The 13,312-nt window shown below is 45.2% G+C and overlaps 1 protein-coding gene across 1 annotated transcript in view; it reads right to left on the minus strand.

Annotated features, from left to right (window-relative positions):
- The window catches only part of LOC126203183 (netrin receptor UNC5C), a 339,422-nt gene that overhangs the window by 275,795 nt on the left and 50,315 nt on the right, over positions 1–13,312 (minus strand). Inside the window, exon 2 of the mRNA XM_049937425.1 lies at positions 8,787–8,872. Within this exon, the coding sequence (XP_049793382.1) occupies positions 8,787–8,847 (61 nt within the window). The 5' untranslated portion in view covers positions 8,848–8,872. The remainder of the gene's footprint in view (positions 1–8,786; positions 8,873–13,312) is intronic.

A 13,312-nucleotide genomic window follows, 5' to 3' on the forward strand; every position in this document is an offset into this window, starting at 1 on the left:
TTATTCAATCTATACATGGTGTGAGAAATAAGGAAAAAGCAAGGGGAAACATGGAAAGGGAATTACCGATCAGTGGGAAGAATTAAAGCTTTAAGGTTTGCCAAGAACACTATAACTCTGTCAGAAACAGCAAATGACTTGGTAGAACATCTGAACTATTTTCTCCTCCTTCCAAAAAAGTGCGTTGCTATCATTGCTCCGGAAATTAAGAATGTTGATTTCCAAATACATTCACCACGACAATTAAAACCCTCCTGACGTATTCCATCAACAGTCAATAACAAAACTTGATTGATACTACAAGTTATTATAATCAGTCACAAACGTTTTTGGGTGCGCTTTTGGAGTGCCGATCTTATTTTGATTACGATGCAAAGTTCCATTGGACATGCATGACGTCCAAAGGAACAGGCACTGCGACAACCCTCAGCTGTAGAATGGAATGACGACACTGAAAATTTGTGGCGGACCGGGGCTCGAACCCGCCTATCCTCGCGATAAGCGGGAAATCCGGGTTCGAATAGCTGATGGTTGTCGTTATTCGCAACTGCGAATATATTTTATTGTTTCTGACGGCTAAACTTTCGTCATGAGGTGGATTTAAGTTAAATAATGAGACATGTATGTTTCGTATGTACAATTTTTGGGTAACCTCTTGCACAGTTGGTAGCAAAAGACAAGAAACAGAACATTATTCTAGTAGATGGTTGCAAAGATAAAGAGTAACAGTACTCACAGTGGTCACAGAATCCTTTTTCTGTAGTGTTTACATTATATACAACAGCTCATACACTATTTATACTTAGAAGTACACAAAGACGGTATATTAGAAGCTAATAAGTGCAAAAAAGTAAAATAATAATGTTGACAACAGTATAAAATTTATGTAACATTTTTGATTATTATTACTATATTAAAATACACTGACGATTTTATGTCAGGATATATAAATAAGTAGAAATTATGAAACAAACAGGAGAAGTACGGCTCCAAATATCATTTGTCGATACGATATACGTATGTATCAACTACCTGGCTGCAAACGTTCTGAAAACTAAATGCAGTAACATAAAGAGAGACTATCTATTCAAATACTTAGGTGGAACTATTCAGGAAACTCGCATGCAAAGGACTGATTACGAAATTGTCACAAAATGAAAACGACTTTCAGGCTTTCAGAAGACATCTATAACAAACAATTTATCTCTAAATTCATCGCCGGCCGCTGTGGCCGAGCGACTCCAGGCGCTTCAGTCCGGAAACGCGCTACTGCTACTGTCGCAGGTTCGATATCTGCCTCGGGTATGGATGCGTGTGATGTCCTAGGTTAGTTAAGTTTAAGTAGTTCTAAGTCTAGGGGACTGATGACCTCAGATGTTAAGTCCCATAGTGCTTAGAGCCATTTGAACCACCAGTCCCCTAGAACTTAGAACTACTTAAACCTAACTAATCTAAGGACTTCACAGACATCCATGCCCGAGGCAGGATTCGAACTTGCGACCGTAGCGGTCGCGCGGTTCCAGACTGAAGCGCCTAGAACCCATCGGCCACACCGGCTGGCGTGAATGGGTGAGAGGGTATTGTATAAACAAGGAATAAGAGAGAGCGGGAGAGAGAAAGAAAGAGAGAGAGACAGAGAGAGAGGGAGAGAAAGGGAGAGGGAGGGGGGGGGACTGTTTTCACCGTGATAAGAGTTGTGGGTAGTCAGGATTCACTTTAGTTTTTTTTTTTTTTTTGCAGTGGGTTTGCACCTTATCCCACAAAGTTAGTGGTTATAAAAAATCACTTGAAACTGCCTTGCATATGATTCGTCAAACTATTGCGTAGATCCAGCGGTATCACTGGGGCAGCTAGAAGTACTAAGTCGCGAAATCTTTATACAGCTCGTCTCTCTCTCTCTCTCTCTCTCTCTCTCTCTCTCTCTCTCTCTCTCACACACACACACACACACACACACGTGGGAAAAGTGGATGGCAAGTGCAGCCTTGGCCACTTACAGAGCCCCCTGCTGAGGCGCTGGCAGTTTTTAGGGGAGAAGTTTCTGCAGGGAGCAGTGGCCGCCGTCGCCCGCTTTGCCGGTTCCCGCCCTTCCCGTGTCGCCGTCGCTGATGAAGGACTCGCCGATGCCTCACTGTCCGCGACACGGCGCGCGCCGCCGACAGGTGAAACACTTGCCGTCGCGCCCCAAACAGATTGCCGCTCCCCCTGTGACGGATGCTGCGCGCCAAACTGCCCCACCTGACGCCCACGGGCGCGCGAGCAACTCACCGGGACACTCTTAATACAGTCCTTGGCTCCAAACTGTCTCGCGGTCCTTGTGGTGCGTTTGTATCTAAGGTCACCCTCACTTATCAAATCTTCAGAAACCGCTACGAAAAATGCCTGCCTCCTTCTCAGTATTTCATCTCTACCTCTACCTGTGCTGCCTCGTTGGGAGTAAGCTATGTTCTGCAGGGTGAGTTCGAGCGCTCCATGTTGGATTGTACCTATTGATATAGGACTTGATATTTGAACTGTCGATTAAAGACGCTATACGTGGACGAATGAGATCAATAAAACACTGACCATATTATTTAGTTTCTTATTTAACAACGACAAGTTTCTTAAGTTGTGGCATAGCCAGCTGAAGTCACTCACTGGTGAATAGATTTTGCGGAACTTCCAAACTGCGAGGATGTTGATTGGCACAGTTCATCCGCTGTTCCAAATACTCACGGACTTTTTGTTCCCTCAGTCTTCAGACTGGTGTGATGCTGCCTGCCACGAATTCTTCTCCTGCGACAACCACTTACTCAGGGTAGCGCTTTCACCACAGTTCCTCAATTATTTGCTGCATATATTCCATACCTTATCTTCCCCTACAGTTATTACCCTCTGCAGCTCTTTCTATTGCCATGGAGGTAATTATATGATATCGTAACACAGGTTCTACTGCCCTGTCCCTTCTTCTTGTCAGTGTTTTCCAAACGCCAATTCTGCAGGGAACCTCTCCATTCTTTATCTCTCTGGATGATAAGATTAATGTTTAACGTCCCATCGATAACAACGTCATTATGGACGGGGCACAATCTCGCATAAGGGAAGGATGGAGAAGGAAAGCGGCAGTGCCCTTTCGAAGCAACTATCCCGGCATTAGCCTTAAATGATTTAGGGAAATCACGGAAAACCTAAATAAGGATGACCGGACGTGGATTTGTACCGTCGTCCTTCGGGTTGCGAGTCCAATGTGCTAACCCCTGCGTTACCCCACTAGGTTTTTTTATCTCATTAGTCCACCTAATTTTCAACATTCTCACTAGTGTTTAGAGTTTCCCACTGTCCGATATTCACTACCATGCTGTGATCCAAACGTATATTCGCAGAAATTTCTTCCTCAAATTAGACAGACTGGTAGACTTGTCTGGGCTAGTCTGCTTTTTATTTTCTACAGGATTAAATTGATGATGATGATGATGATGTTTGGTCTGTGGGGCACTCAACCGTGCCAGTACAACAGCGCCAGTACAACAGCGCCAGTACAAATTCCCAATCTTTACTCAGTCCAGTCTGTCCAGTTTCATGAAAGATGAAGATTCCCCAACCCGGCTGGGAATCGAACCAGGGACCCCGTGATCTGGAGGCCGCAAGGCTAGCCATTAGACCACGAGCTGCGGACTGGGTGAGTAAATTCGGATGATTTAGTGAGACCGTCGAGATGCGGTAGGGTGGCGAAGTGTTGTTCGTCGAACCAGGAACGTGTGCGTGCAGCCCTGTGAACATGACTGTTGTCGAGAGTAAATTTTCACTCTGCTGCGAAGTGTGAGCTGATAAACTTGCTAGCAGATGTGAACTGTGTGCTGAATCAGGACTCGAACCTGGGATCCTTGCGTATAGCGGGCAAATGCAGTATCGACAGAGGCTTCCAAGCACAACCCACCACCTGCCCTCGCACCTTCACCTTTCGTCTCGTACGACCCAAACTTCACCGATGAGTGTCACACCCGATAGAAACAGATGCTGACAATGATAGCAGGTACATTTGAATCTATTTCTGAATGAGCAATGCGAAGGGAATTGCATGCACTAGATGTTTGGTGTGTGTAATTAAAGCCGGAGGTGATTCTCTGACGTCTTGGTGGTGTTTTTCGCACGATGACTTAGCCCTCTCATTCAGGTTACTGTGAACATGAACCGCGATGTTGATTTCAACATTCTACGTGATCTACGGTTATCTTGCATACCTTGTGTGTCCAGCACTGCTGGTAGAAAGAAACTTCAAATGGTTCTAATGGCTCTAAGCACTATAGGACTTAACATGTGAGGTCATCAGTCCCCCAGACTTAAACTTAACTAACCTAAGGACATCACACACATCCATGCCTGAGGCAGGATTCGAACCTGCGACCGTAGCAGCAGCTCGGACCGGACTGAAGCGCCTAGAACCGGTCGATCACATCGGCCGGCAAAGAAACTGTAGAAAACAGGAGAAGAGGTATTGTGGAAGCGAAACTGTGAGGGTGGGCCTGAATAATTCTTGGGTAACTCAGTCGGTAGAGCATTTGCTCGCGAAGCCAAAGGTCCCAAGTACGAGTTCATGTCCAACAGACAGCGTTTTTCTGTCCGTAAGTGTCATTACTTTTTGTAATCCTCGGAGACGGGAGTTTCATGGCACATTCATCATGTAGGTGCAGAAGGAAGGTCAACCTTGGTCACCGAGAATGTTGAATTAAACGTCCTGGCTCATGTTCACGGCAATCTGACTGAGAGGCCTAAGTCGTCTAATGAAAAAGACCACCAAAACAACAACTGGCGTCCGTGTTATTACGGATCTTGCTCCGTCCATCGCCACCGGCCACAATCATGGTGTGTACGGCCTGAAGATGGTCTAAGTTATAGACCGAAAACGGTAGGCAACCAAATTAAACATCTCTTGCTGTCAAGACTGTTTTACTGCAAATTAAAAAAGAAAAATATTTTACAATATGACGCGGCCTAACCGCACAAAAGAGTTTACTTCATTGACAACGTTCACATAATCTTGCAAACTTAAAAACTTTTTTAATGTGTTGCTGCTTCACAAAGTTGCGAGAAAAACGACTTTCGACACTGTTTTGTGCCACATTGCCCTATCGGATCTTCTACAGACTGGCTGAAACTATTTAAGTTTCACATTAAAAATGTCAACATGCAAAGTAAGCTGTTTCGACACTGTAACAAAAGTATCCTCCTCGGCTACAACACAACACGAAATCACAGCCTCTTTGCAGAAATCATCGCCTGTAACAGCGGCCAGGAACTTTCGAGTGCCGGCCGCGGTGGTCTGGCGGTTCTAGGCGCTCAGTCCGGAACCGCGAGACTGCTACGGTCGCGGGTTCGAATCCTGCCTCGGGCATGGATGTGTGTGATGTCCTTAGGTTAGTTAGGTTTAAGTAGTTCTAAGTTCTAGGGGACTGATGACCACAGATGTTAAGTCCCATAGTGCTCAGAGCCAGCCATTTTGAACTTTCGAGTGCTCTGGTTACAATGCAGAACTCATTATCCTTTCTCACTCCATTGTTGCTGGTAGTGGTAATATCGCAAGAGAGCCACAGAATTATTCTCTACTTATAAAGCGAAAAAAAGTTTCTCTCAGTGGAGGCACCCGAAGTCGAAAAGCTGGGATAATGTCCGCCTTATTGAATTCCTCTGAGGAGGAAACGATGATCGGCGAAAGGGCCGATAAATAATCTGTAATTCCAAGCAGGGCCTTCGTTTATACCAGAGCGTCCTGCTCAGACTTGTATGAGTAGCGGTACTCCGTGCTGTCAAAAAAAAAAAAAAAGAAAAAAAGGACGCGCACCATGCGCTGTGTTCCGGGAAGAAGCGGCGGTTTGACCCGTGTAGCGTGTTGTCGACGGCGGGGGCTTGCAAACGGATGTCAGATACGTGGTATCGTAATGTGCGCGTACTGATGACCTGTTCACGTCGCAGGTTAACTTGCAGCGTGTTTTCAGGACGTGTCTGAAACCCAAAAGATGATAAATAATGAACTCAATGGGATCCCATACCTGGAAAACAGTTTCCTTGTTACAGGAGCAAAACCTGAGTAAATACATTTGTTAGGCAAGAGGGCAATAGTAATTTACTGTGACTGGTAATTACTAACGTCGAAATAATGACAAATGCTAGGGAAGTGGACCAACAGTAGAAGAAGAGCTACAATACAAACCTTCCATGTACCTTAGCGCTGGGAACTGTTGCCACATTCTTTAGCCGATTATAAATGTAACAACTACCGTGATTGCAGTAAATTAATATCGTTGTTTCGTATAGTAGATAAAGGAAAATGTAACGCATTTTGCATTCCTTTTAGTATAGTGTGCGTTCCTGCTAGAATTATTATTTGCTCAGCCATAGCCTATGCGATAGAGCGCCTGCGACAGCTGACATGTAACGCTTGTGACGTCACGAAGCCGATGCCGCTCCAGGGCGCCTCCTACGTGAAATCCCGCTGGAAGTTTAGGAATTCCCGTGGAATTCTTTAGTGTTTTTCCATTTTCGAGCGGTAATTCGGGTGTGATATCATTACACTACTCTTCGTATTTAACTAAACTTTGACTTGACATGAACAGTGTTAAGTAGAGTATTTAAAAGAAAAATGTAATCGGCTGAAAACAAATCCTCCGAGTTACATATATTTTGTCAAAGGTTATCTAAACAGGTCGCCCCTAGAACTAATCTCGTAAAGTAACGAAGTTGATATCAAAATTCAGGCAAGTGTGCTGACTTCATTGTCTTGAGATAAAGAAAACGTGATGGGGCTCGTTCCTGGAAATATAAATTACGCAGTCAAGCTCTGAGAGCCTACTCCTTAGGTCACTCTAGTAGTGAGCGATATAGGGTACACCATTTTCTCTTAATACATGATAATAAAAGAAACACTCGTAATTATTTCAACTTTTTGTGGCGACACTACAAAGTAATTCATACCTAATCCATTTAATCTCGCAGGATATCTTTCCTTTCTATCATTCATAAAGAAATCTGCGTAATAACTTGTTAGATCAATATGATGGGAACAAATGGTTATATTTCCTGGCTTATATATATCTAAAGTTTTAACTGCTTGTTTGAAAGATTTAAAAATCCTTTATTATTTACAGGAGGGTAAATTAATCAAGCTGCCACCTTCATTGTTGAAGACAATATTGCATCCCGCTTTCAAAGGTAAAACTGTGATGATGAGTTCACCGCAAGTGGTATAAACAATGACATTAGCTCATATTTAACTGTGAAAATGCACCTTAAAGCAACCATCTGACGTAACATTTCATGCTCTCGCTGACGAATATAAATTCATTAACTTATGTCTTACGACTTTGAAAGTTAGTTTCTACACAGCACAAACCATACACAAGTATTTAAACATTTTCTGGAAATGTCCGCCCCTGGTAGCTGAGAGGTCAGCGCGACGGAATGTCATGCCTAACGGCCCGGGTTCGATTCCCCGCTGGGTCGGAGATTTTCTCCGGTCAGGAACTGGGTGTTGTGTTGTTCTTATCATCGTCATTTCATCCCTATCGACACACAAGTCGCCTAAGTGGCGTCAACTCGAAAGACCTGCACCAGGCGAACGGTCTACCCGACGGGAGGCCCTAGTCACATGGCATTTCCATATCTTCAGGAAATGATGATTGAACTCGCTTTTCTGGTACATGTGCTTTAGGTAAATAGGTGAAAAATCACTTCAAAAACAGTCGCATTTTGTAAAATATTTTACAAAATAATAATTTTATAATGGGCAACATCTGCCATGTAAACAACATGAGACGGAAGATACTTAAATTTTAAAAATTTAATGCAGATTTCTGTGTGGCGATGCATCTCTTCCTTACTAAGTTAGTTAATGAATGCTAGTTTTTCTGTATCATTTGATCTAAAAGTAGTGTTTTTGACATTAGATCGAACTCTGAGGCGGTACATGTAACAATAGCTCGAAAATGATGCAAGTAATCGCCTTGAAGTTGGGTTGTGTTTAAAGTAACGTCGCTAAACAGTGTTTACAATGTTTAGTACCACCTCTCCGTTCCTCTGTAGCGTAATCTCCCCGAATGAAAAATATATGACGGATTATAAAAATGGTTCAAATGGCTCTGAGCACTATGCGACTTAACTTCTGAGGTCATCAGTCGCCTAGAACTTAGAACTAATTAAACCTAACTAACCTAAGGACATCACACACATCCATGCCCGAGGCAGGATTCGAACCTGCGACCGTAGCGGTCACGCGGTTCCAGACTGAAGCGCCTTTAACCGCACGGCCACACCGGCCGGCTGACGGATTATAGGTTTGCACTAAAATTTCACGTTGTAAACCGCATCATGTGGTGATAATTCAATCTCGTCCATGCCTGTTCGTTGCACTCAGGCTGAAACATCAGTAGATGGTGTTGTCGGACTCCTTTCATGGCGTCTTCGACTCAGCGTCTTCTGCATGTTCTAGGATTTTGTAAAGAGCACACAGAATCATCCAGTATTCCGTATCTATTGACAAATTGTTAAACACACGTCCTTGGACGAATCAGTCAGAAGACAAAGGTGTTTCTTCGGTGACATCTGGCTTTTGTGACTCGCGTTGTAGTCTTGGTCCAGCGAGTTATGGCTGACAGTACGATATAAATCCCAGAATCATATGCCTACTTTAAAAAGAATGTCATCCATTACAGCTCCGATATTTGATCAAATGGAGTCAGGCTGGGGGTAGTGTTGTACCTTGAACATGATCCTAATCTTTTCGCAGACCATGAAGTTTAGAAGAAGAAACTCACCTTGCAATCGGCTGAGCGGCAGCAACAGCGCGAGCAGGAGTGCCAACTGTGCGGCCGTCATCTCAGGACGCCATCGTGGTCGGCATCTGCAACAGAATAATCAGAGCCTTTACCTTTGCAGTCTACATCAACATGTCCATATTTTTAAAATTTTTGTCTCGTGTAGCTGGTACACTAATCATGGAAGAAGCCCCAATTCACGAATCACTTATTCATTATCACAAAAAACTAATTTTTTACCTAATTGTCGCACTCAAAAAAATGCATAAACAGTAATTGTCTTTTGGATTTTGTAGCTCCTCTTACACCCCGTGGTTGCAAAGAAAATTGGTGAGAGATTCCTTCTTACACAAGATACAGTTTACTTATTTATTGCTTCAAAAAATCAAATGGCTCCAAGCACTATGAGACTTAACATCTGAGGTCATCAGTCCCCTAGACCTAGAACTACTTAAACCTAAATAACCTAAGGACATCACACACAACCATGCCCGAGGCAGGATTCGAACCTGCGACCGTAGCAACAGCGCGCTTTCGGACTGAAGCGGCCACATCCGCTCGGCCTCAGCGGCCGGCTTTATTGCTTTGCTCGCACATGTTTCAGCACGTTTTTGTTTGTTATTCTGCCTAAAAAGCGCCAACCTCAAAAAGTTTTTGTCATAATAATTTTCACGCATAATAATAAACAAAAAATATTGAAAATAGCACAGAAAATCCTGGAACACATGTGGCTAAAGCAAAAATTAAGAAACTGTGCCTTGCGTAAGGTGGAATTTCTCTCCAACAGTATCTCTCAAAGCCTTTTACATCCAACATATGTGAGCACAATTTACATTGTGTACAGAGTGAAAAAAAAAATCTGCACTTGGGGCAAATGATGCTCAAAGTCCGCTAGCGCAGAACCTCATGGTGTAAGCGGGACATCGAAAATGCGCTCAGTACGAGCTTTTGAAATAGCACAGTACCATAAATAGCAGTACTCACGAATTTAAAACAGTTCTAATATATTGTTTATTATTCAGGCCCAGTTGCAAATTTTTTTAATGTGTGAGTAACTTCTATCTCCCTGCACCATCTTCAGATCTATGTACACTCCTGGAAATTGAAATAAGAACACCGTGAATTCATTGTCCCAGGAAGGGGAAACTTTATTGACACATTCCTGGGGTCAGATACATCACATGATCACACTGACAGAACCACAGGCACATAGACACAGGCAACAGAGCATGCACAATGTCGGCACTAGTACAGTGTATATCCACCTTTCGCAGCAATGCAGGCTGCTATTCTCCCATGGAGACGATCGTAGAGATGCTGGATGTAGTCCTGTGGAACGGCTTGCCATGCCATTTCCACCTGGCACCTCAGTTGGACCAGCGTTCGTGCTGGACGTGCAGACCGCGTGAGACGACGCTTCATCCAGTCCCAAACATCCTCAATGGGGGACAGATCCGGAGATCTTGCTGGCCAGGGTAGTTGACTTACACCTTCTAGAGCACGTTGGGTGGCACGGGATACATGCGGACGTGCATTGTCCTGTTGGAACAGCAAGTTCCCTTGCCGGTCTAGGAATGGTTGAACGATGGGTTCGATGACGGTTTGGATGTACCGTGCACTATTCAGTGTCCCCTCGACGATCACCAGTGGTGTACGGCCAGTGTAGGAGATCGCTCCCCACACCATGATGCCGGGTGTTGGCCCTGTGTGCCTCGGTCGTATGCAGTCCTGATTGTGGCGCTCACCTGCACGGCGCCAAACACGCATACGACCATCATTGGCACCAAGGCAGAAGCGACTCTCATCGCTGAAGACGACACGTCTCCATTCGTCCCTCCATTCACGCCTGTCGCGACACCACTGGAGGCGGGCTACACGATGTTGGGGCGTGAGCGGAAGACGGCCTAACGGTGTGCGGGACCGTAGCCCAGCTTCATGGAGACGGTTGCGAATGGTCCTCGCCGATACCCCAGGAGCAACAGTGTCCCTAATTTGCTGGGAAGTGGCGGTGCGGTCCCCTACGGCACTGCGTAGCATCCTACGGTCTTGGCGTGCATCCGTGCGTCGCTGCGGTCCGGTCCCAGGTCGACGGGCACGTGCACCTTCCGCCGACCACTGGCGACAACATCGATGTACTGTGGAGACCTCACGCCCCACGTGTTGAGCAATTCGGCGGTACGTCCACCCGGCCCCCCGCATGCCCACTATACGCCCTCGCTCAAAGTCCGTCAACTGCACATACGGTTCACGTCCACGCTGTCGCGGCATGCTACCAGTGTTAAAGACTGCGATGGAGCTCCGTATGCCACGGCAAACTGGCTGACACTGACGGCGGCGGTGCACAAATGCTGCGCAGCTAGCGCCATTCGACGGCCAACACCGCGGTTCCTGGTGTGTCCGCTGTGCCGTGCGTGTGATCATTGCTTGTACATTCTTTCAAATAACTTCCGGGAATTCAGCCAGGTAACACTTTCAGCGACCGCCGATATTTCGGTGGGAGAACACCCCGCCATTTTCAAGGCAAACTGCAACGGACAGGCGGCGTGCATGCAAATTTAATACCTCGGTTCTGCGACAGAAGCAGGAAAGATAACACACACACTGAACACTAGTGCCACCAAAGATGACCAAAGTCAGAGCTATCGATAGTGAGACTATGAATTCACAGGTGAGGCAGCATTGACTCTGTTCCTCTGTTTTTTGACAAGGGAGAGAGCCGGATTCCAAACAGAGTTTAAACAGAAACCTCCATCCCTGTTAACGAGGTTGCTCGCTAGTTTAATCTCAACTGCCTCCTTAATGACACTGTCCCAATAGCTGGACGTGCATGCCAATATCTCGGTGTTATTATATAACATGGGGTGACCAGTATCCAAGCAATGTTCGGCAATAGCAGATCTATTTGGCTGCTGTAATCGTGTGTGCCGTTTATGCTCAGTACATCTGTCCTCCACGGTCCTGATAGTTTGACCAATATATGCCATACCGCAGCTACAGGGAATACGATACACACCTGCCTTACGCAATCCAAGATCATCCTTAACGGAACTCAAAAGTGCTCTAATTTTAGATGGAGGTCGGAAGACACATTTCACATCGTATTTCCGTAAAATACGACCGATCTTATTGGACGTGTTTCCTACGTAAGGCAAAAAGGCAGTAGACTTAGGTGTTGACTCAGAATTATCATCAATCACCCGATGTACAGTTGGTCGATAGCGCAACGCACGTTCAATCTGTCTATCACTATAACCATTTTGACGAAATGTAACTTCAAGATGGGACAGCTCAGCTGGCAAAGTCTCAGCGTCAGAAACGACATGTGCCCTGTGTACCAAGGTACGAAGTACCCCTTCACGCTGAGCCGAATGGTGACAACTATTAGCTTGTAAGTACAAATCGGTGTGAGTACGTTTCCTGTAGACTGCATGTCCCAATGATCCATCATCCTTCCTCCTAACCAACACGTCGAGAAAGGGAAGGCAACCATCCTCTTCCACCTCCATCGTAAAACGAATGTTCGGGTGGATCGAGTTCAGATGTTCTAGAAAGACATTCAAATTTTCCCTACCGTGAGGCCAAACAACGAAGGTATCGTCAACGTATCTAAAGAAACAGGCGGGTTTTAAAGGCGCCGACTCCAATGCACGTTCCTCGAAGTCTTCCATAAATAAATTTGCGATCACAGGAGACAACGGACTACCCATCGCAACTCCATCTGTCTGCTCGTAATACTGGTCATTAAATAAAAAGTAAGTGGATGTCAACACATGCCTAAAGAGATTAGTTAAATCAGCACCAAACCTGGCTTCAATTAACCGCAACGAATCAGACAGAGGAACACGAGTGAAGAGAGAGACCACATCGAAACTCACTAAAATATCAGAGTCATTCAGCCTCAGTCCCTCCAAACGACGTAAAAAATCAGCTGAGTTCCTGATATGATGTTCACACTGTCCTACTTGTGGACTCAACAGAGAAGCAAGATGCTTGGATACACGATATGTCGGAGCGCCGATGTTACTCACTATAGGACGGAAAGGAACCCCTTCCTTATGAACCTTTGGAAGGCCATATAACCTAGGGGGAACGGCACTATAGGTGTTAAGCCTCTTGATTGTGTCCTGCGAAAAACCACTTTTCTTCAGGAGGCTGTTGGTCTTTCTCTCAACACTTTTCGTGGGGTCAGCATCGATTCTGCGATACGCTGAATCAGATAGTAAACGTTGCATCTTTTGTACATAATCAGGTTTATTTAAAACAACGGTGGCATTGCCCTTGTCAGCAGGTAAAATAACAATACTGGGATCAACTTTGAGAGAGCGTAAAGCAGCCCTCTCTGCTGCTGTTACATTACTCTTGGGTGGACGAGCCCCAGTCAAAACACGGCATGCCTCCCTCCTAACTTCCTCTGCAGCGTCAGGAGGTAGTTTGCAAACTGCCTGTTCAATTGAACTAATAAAATCAACTACCGGCAAATTCTTCGGAGTGGGTGCAAAATTTAAACCCTTCCCTAGCACGGATAA

The sequence above is a fragment of the Schistocerca nitens genome, chromosome 9, assembly GCF_023898315.1.
Source record: "Schistocerca nitens isolate TAMUIC-IGC-003100 chromosome 9, iqSchNite1.1, whole genome shotgun sequence".
NCBI classification, from domain to species: domain Eukaryota; kingdom Metazoa; phylum Arthropoda; class Insecta; order Orthoptera; family Acrididae; genus Schistocerca; species Schistocerca nitens.